At 45.8% G+C, this 6,233-nt stretch overlaps 1 protein-coding gene across 1 annotated transcript in view; it reads right to left on the bottom strand.

Annotated features, from left to right (window-relative positions):
* Jpt1 (Jupiter microtubule associated homolog 1) overlaps positions 1-6,233 on the bottom strand; it is a 16,567-nt gene that overhangs the window by 2,701 nt on the left and 7,633 nt on the right. Inside the window, exons 2-4 of the mRNA XM_021212845.2 lie at positions 3,724-3,866; positions 2,976-3,073; positions 1,639-1,657 (exon numbers count right to left, since the gene is read on the bottom strand). Coding sequence (XP_021068504.1) covers positions 1,639-1,657; positions 2,976-3,073; positions 3,724-3,866 — 260 coding nt within the window. The remainder of the gene's footprint in view (positions 1-1,638; positions 1,658-2,975; positions 3,074-3,723; positions 3,867-6,233) is intronic.

Consider the following 6,233-nt stretch of genomic DNA (forward strand, 5'->3'; position numbering starts at 1 on the left):
AAAAAAAAAAAAAAAAAAAAAGGTAGCCTGATTGGTTAAAGACTTAAGCTAACTCGCCCAGCTCCTTAGCTAGCTCATAGCCACCTATTTCTGCAGCCTATATCCCTGACTGGCCTTGAACTCCCCTAAGAGCAGGGCCAAGTTCCTCCTTGTAGCCATTGTATCTGACTACCCAAAGGTCCTGGCACTTTACCTTGTATCAAAACAAGACAGGGTTTCCCTGTGTAGCCCTGGCTGCCCTGGAACTCACTCTGTAGACCAGGCTGGCCTTGAACTCAGAACTCCGCCTGCCTCTGCCTCCCAAGTGCTGGGATTAAAGGCAACAAAGCCTATCTTAACTTAGAAGACGTTGAATGCATCCCCCCTTGAAGCTAACTGTGAAAGAACTGGAGCTGGCCTTTAATCCAACCAAGTGGTCATTAGTTGTTATTTTATGACAGATGGGCTAAAAAAAAACTTCAGAAGACAGAAAAACCAGAGGCCATTGCTGACCGACCATTTAAAGAGGCCTCCAGACTGGAGTGAGCCCTCTCCTGTATACTCTGCAGCTGCAGAGGGTAGCGGGGCAGGAGGCAGCCACCCCTTAAGACAGGATCCGTCTCTCTCCAGATTTTCCCAATCAGACTAGCTGGCTAAGGGCAAGGCTCGGTGGACAGGGTGGTGGGCTGTGTATGGGAGGGACTCGTCTAACAGTACAGAGTTCTCAAAGCACTGCGCTTCACTGTCAGAGTGTGCGATCTGGTCAGCGCTCCCTCTACACGGGGCTGCAATCTAACCTTTGTACTATGAAATACAAAACCAAACACACATCCCCTTAATCCTAGAATGCAGGTTTCTTTTTCTTTTTCTTTTTTTTAGAATGCAGGTTTCTGTGAGTTGGAGGCCAGCCTAATCTATAAACTTGAGTTCCAGGCAAGACAGGACCATATAGTGAGAACCTGGTTTTTTTGTTGTTATTTTTTGGTTTTTTGTTTTGTTTTTTGTTTGTTTTTTGGTTTTTCGAGTTATTTTTGTTTTGTTGTTTTTTTTAACTGAACTCTGGAATTGCAATTACAGATAACTGTAGGTGCTAAGACTCGAACCTGGGTCCTCTGAAAGAGTAACCAGTACTTTTAACCCTGAGCCATCTCTCCTGGCCAGAAACTCCTATGAAAAATGTCAGTTAGCATACCAAACATTGGCCTTTTAAAAAGGGTTCTTTGGTTTTTGTTTTGTTTTTGCCTTTTTTTTTTTTTTTGGTTTTTTGAGACAGGGTTTCTCTCTGTTTAGCCCTGGCTGTCCTGGAACTCACTTGGTAGACCAAGCTGGCCTCAAACTCAGAAATTTGCCTGCCTCTGCCTCCCAAGTGCTGGGATTAAAGGCGTGCGCCACCACGCCCGGCTTTGCTTTCTTTTAAGTACATTTCTAGCAGTGGGCTGGCTTCCTTCCTCCTTCTGAGCACTGGGATTAAAGACTTGCACTACCTGACTTTAAAAAAAAAATTGCTAATCCAAAGCAAACGAAGCACCCGCTGACTTGGCCTAAGATGAAGAGACATACATATACATTTACATATATATATTTTTAAATAAGTAGAATGTTAAGTCAGACCTTCTAACAGCATTATAAAAACAGCAGTCAGTGCTAAGATATACTCACCGTGTATAGCACCTTCTCCCTGGAAAAGAAAATTTCAGAATTAGCTCCCGTTTTAATTCTCTAACACATAAAACGATCATAGTTCAAGAGAAGCTAACCCAATTGAAATTAAATGTGAAATCTCATTCACTTTGGGCTGGATGGTGGTGGTGAACACCTTTAATTCCAGCACTTGGGAAGCAGAGGGAAAGGATCTCTAAGTTCAAGGTCAGTCTGGCCTAGAGCAAGTCCTACACAGCCAGAGCTACACAGAAAAATCCAGTCTCTAACACAAAAATGAAAAAAAAAGAAATTCTATTTTGGTAAGTGCAGGGTCTAGCAACAACCTCAATGTGATCTGGGGCCATGCTACACAGCACAATAACCAGTCCCAAAGCAGTGACACAGACAGGCTGAGGATCTTTTCTCAAAAAGGGAATGGTGAGCCTCAGAGGCTGATCACTCCACAGCCGCTCACGGCCTCCCTGCCCCTAGAAGCTGATGCCTCAGGGTACTGAAGTACCAAGTCAGGGAGACTTCCTCCCAGGTGAGCTCCCTCAGACACGCCCAGGGGACTCAGTGGCAGCTTTTTCTGCAGGCACATCCCACTGTGACATCAGTGCTGTCAATTCCTTGAATTTACTCACACATCCAGACACTGATTTAGCTCTTCAACTCCAAGATGCTAGATATATGAGGTTCAGAGGAAGGGGAGGGTTTCAGAAGCCGCTGAAGAGTTAAGACTAACCCAACACTAAGAGATGTCTGATTGGGTCAGACTAACTAACTCCTGACTTTCTGGCCTTCCCAAGTCCCCCTCCCCCATTCTTTTCTGAGGTGGGTCTCATGGATCAACTCCCTGCATAGCTGATCTTGTTGCCCCAGCTCTCAGGTGCTGGGATTATAGGTGGGAGCCACCACACTGGTCTCATGTTGCAGTGCTCGGGGAGAGCCAGGTCTTCTGGTGAGCTAGGAAACATCAACCGAGCTCCACCTTCAGCCCGCTTGTCTGGCTTTTGTCTGGCTTTACACTTTAATTTTCATCACCAAGACTGCTCAGCACATTCTTTTTTCTTTTCTTTTTTTTAAGATCTATTTATTTATTTTACATATATGAGCACACTGTCGCTGCCTTCAGACACACCATCAGATCCCATTACAGGAATTGAACTCGGGACCTCTGGAAAAGCAGTCAGTACTCTTAACCACCAAGCCATCTCTCTATCCCCCTCAGCACATTCTCTTCAGGAGAAGTGAGCAAGTAAAAAGAAAACAGAAAAAAAAAATTTTAAAACAAGGGGACATTTAACCACTGAGCCCTTGGCTAACCCCATGAGGCCGTCTGTTATCACACTGACCTTGAGGTCTGAGAAATCTCCAGAGCTTGCTTCAGAAGAGTTACTTCTCTGTGTTCCAGGCGACTCCGAATCTTCCCTGCCACCACTAGACTTGGCACCTAGAAACCAATACATACCACAGTAAGGGGCTTGAGAGATGGCTCAGCAGTCAAGCAGCTCTCAGCTGCTCTTCCAGAGGACCTGAGCTCAATGCCCAGCACCCACATGGCAGCTGGAACATGGCTGACCCAGGTTCCATTCCCAGCACCCACATGGTACATATATGGAGGCAAAACACTCAGTCGTGTAAAATTCATCATTTTAAAAAATAAACATTGTGTTTCATATCACAATGAAGGAGGATGCTCGAAGGCAGGCTAGCTGAAAGCTGCTACAGGACCACTCTGCCTCTGGCCCTTACTCCAGCCCTCATGTAGACCCCAGAGCCCAGGAATTGCCAACCACCTTGCATGAGTCTACCAAGTACTGGATTAAAGGTTGTGCCACCACACCCAGCCAGTGTTGTATTTCTTGCTTGTTTGGGATCAGCATTTGCTAATCAGTACTATATCCTGCTGAATCTGTGACTTTAATAAGGATTGCCTTGTAAAACCAGTACCTGATGACAGTGTGGTGGTGCACGCCTTTAATCTCAGCACTTGGGGAGCAAAGGCAGGCAGATCTGAGTTTGAGGTTGGGCCTGGCGTACAGGGCGAGATCTAGAGCTATACAGAGAGTCCATGTCTTGAACCGAAAGACGAGCAAGCACCTGCTGACTTGGCCCAAGATGGGGGGTTCTCTTCAGGTGTCCCAAAGATGTTAGAAGCCATCTTGTTCTTCCTCACAGGCTGTTCTGTTGGCTCATCAAAGCCTAATGAAAAATTGGACCCACCACCTGGAGGCCGCAAAACCCTAGAAACAATGGTAAGACATTAATTTCAGATCACACCGAAACATTCCTTGGATAAGTATGTCCAAACATCCTCACTTCTCTGACCCTTCTCCCCTCCTCCAAGACTGTTTCTAACAAGGAGGACTTGAATCATCAGTCGTAAACCCACTGCTGGAGGGTCAGGGTACCAACAGTGCTTTATCCATCTGCATTAAGACCATCTACCACACCAGAAAGCTGCATCAGCTGAGTGTCACCACAGGAAACAGACTCTGTGTCCCTTTGAGCAAGGGTAATTGACCCAAGGAACCTCATCTCTCTGGACGTAGCTAAATAAATGTTTTTGCAAAGAAGTTTAGAACAACATCATGTTATTACACCTGTAATCAGAATTTGTACACTGAGGCAGGACTGCCAGTCCCCATGGACTACAGCATCATAGTCACCCAAAAAAAGAATGTCCATTTTTATTCTCAACTAAATAGAAAAAAAAGCATATAGATCCAAAAGCTCCCTTGAGGGCAAGTGGTGCTCAGCAGACAGGGGATGCGGCCTACTAAGGCTGCAGACCTAAGGGGATCCCAGCGCCTGCTCGGTGCTTCACAACCACCTGGGACTTTAATTCTGGAACCTCTGGCATTCTCTTCTGGCCTCTGCTGGCTCAGTACATACATACACACACAGGCAAAGCACTCATATACATATGTTAAACTATCCGGGACTGGCCTTTAATACCAGTATTTGGGAGGCAGAAGATCTTTATGGGCTCAGCACCAGCCTAGCCTAGTCTAGGACTGGATGGGTCCACAGTCTCTAAGTCTAAGCTCAGCGTCCACACAGCAACTCACAACCATCTGTGACTCCAATTGCAAGGAACCTGATGCTCTCACCCTGGCTCCATGTGCACCAGACAAGTACACAGTGCACATATGTACACACAATCTTTTTATGTAAGAAATCAACACAAATGTTGCTGAAAACCCAGAGTATCCACATCTTAGGAAGAAAACTAGATCCTTATCATTCACCTTTTACAAAAGTCTAAAATTATCAGCAACCATGCTGCAGCACACAACCACTTATAACTCTAGCACTGCACATTGCACTCACATGCACAAGCACACAGATATATACTTCATTAAAAATAAAAATGAAATCTTAGCCAGGTGTGGTAGCATGTGTGTGCCTTTAATTCCAACACTAGAAGCAGAGGCAGGCAGATCTCAGGAAGCAGAGTTCAAGACCAGCCTGGTGTGTATATGGAGTTACAATCTAGCCAGGGCTATATAGTGAGACTGTCTCAGAAAAATAAAATATAAATAAAAACACACTTGGCATGAGCTTGCTGAAGAGCCATCAGCACACGAAGGGGCTGCATAGGCACCTGGGTTTACTGCAGAACTGTTCAGGTGGCCACCGTAAGGAGATCATACAAAACAAGCTGCATGCAGTAGCTGGGAGGTGGTGATCCATGCTTTACATCCCAGCACTGAGAAGGCAGAGACGGGCTTCTATGTGAGTTTGAGGCCAGCCTGTTCTTGAAAACAAGTTCCAGGACAACCAGGGCTACATAGAGAAACTGTCTTGATAATAAAACAAGCTCTGTGGCGCTTTAGTCGGCCACAGAGGTCTGAGGGGTGACCTGCTAGAGAATGGTTCTAAGTGGAGATCGGCATATGAAATGAGGTGAGACAAATACACAAAGACAAATACAGGTGTGTCCTCATTTGTGGACCTTGGATCACAGACACATAAAACTACATTTTACCACAAGAGCAGAAGGAAGACAGGGAGGAGGGAGGAAACTGACACGCTAGAAACACAATATACTTGTGAGGATCAAGGCACCAAGGTCATCCTTGGCTACATGGCAAATTCAGACCAGCCTCGGCTACACGAGTCCCTGTCCCAAAACCAAAACGGAAAAAAAAAGTCTGTCCTAACGAAACCCATTAGTATGTACAATAAACACACACCAAATATCTTTGTTTATTTTTGACCTGGTGGCTGGAGATGGCTCAGCAGTGAAGTGAACTTGCCCAGTTTGGGTCTCATATAGTGTGTGGCTCTATGACCATTCTTTGTGTTGTTTTGATTTCTAAGACAGGGTTTCTCCTTGTAGCCCTATGGTCCTGGAACTCAGTCTGTAGACCACAGTGGCCTTGAACTTGTACAGACTCCCTGCCTCTACCTCCTGAGTGCTTAAAGGTGTGGGTCACCACCGCCTGGCTTCACAGCCAGTCTTATCTCCTGTCCTGAAGGATGCGAAGACACTTTCTGACCTCCAGAGCCACAGGCATGCTTGTGGTGCACATATATACAGGCAAGGCACATAAAAAATAAATCTAGGGCTGGTGAGATGGCTCAGTGGGTAAGAGCACCCGACT

Source organism: Mus pahari, chromosome 14, assembly GCF_900095145.1.
Source record: "Mus pahari chromosome 14, PAHARI_EIJ_v1.1, whole genome shotgun sequence".
NCBI lineage: Eukaryota > Metazoa > Chordata > Mammalia > Rodentia > Muridae > Mus > Mus pahari.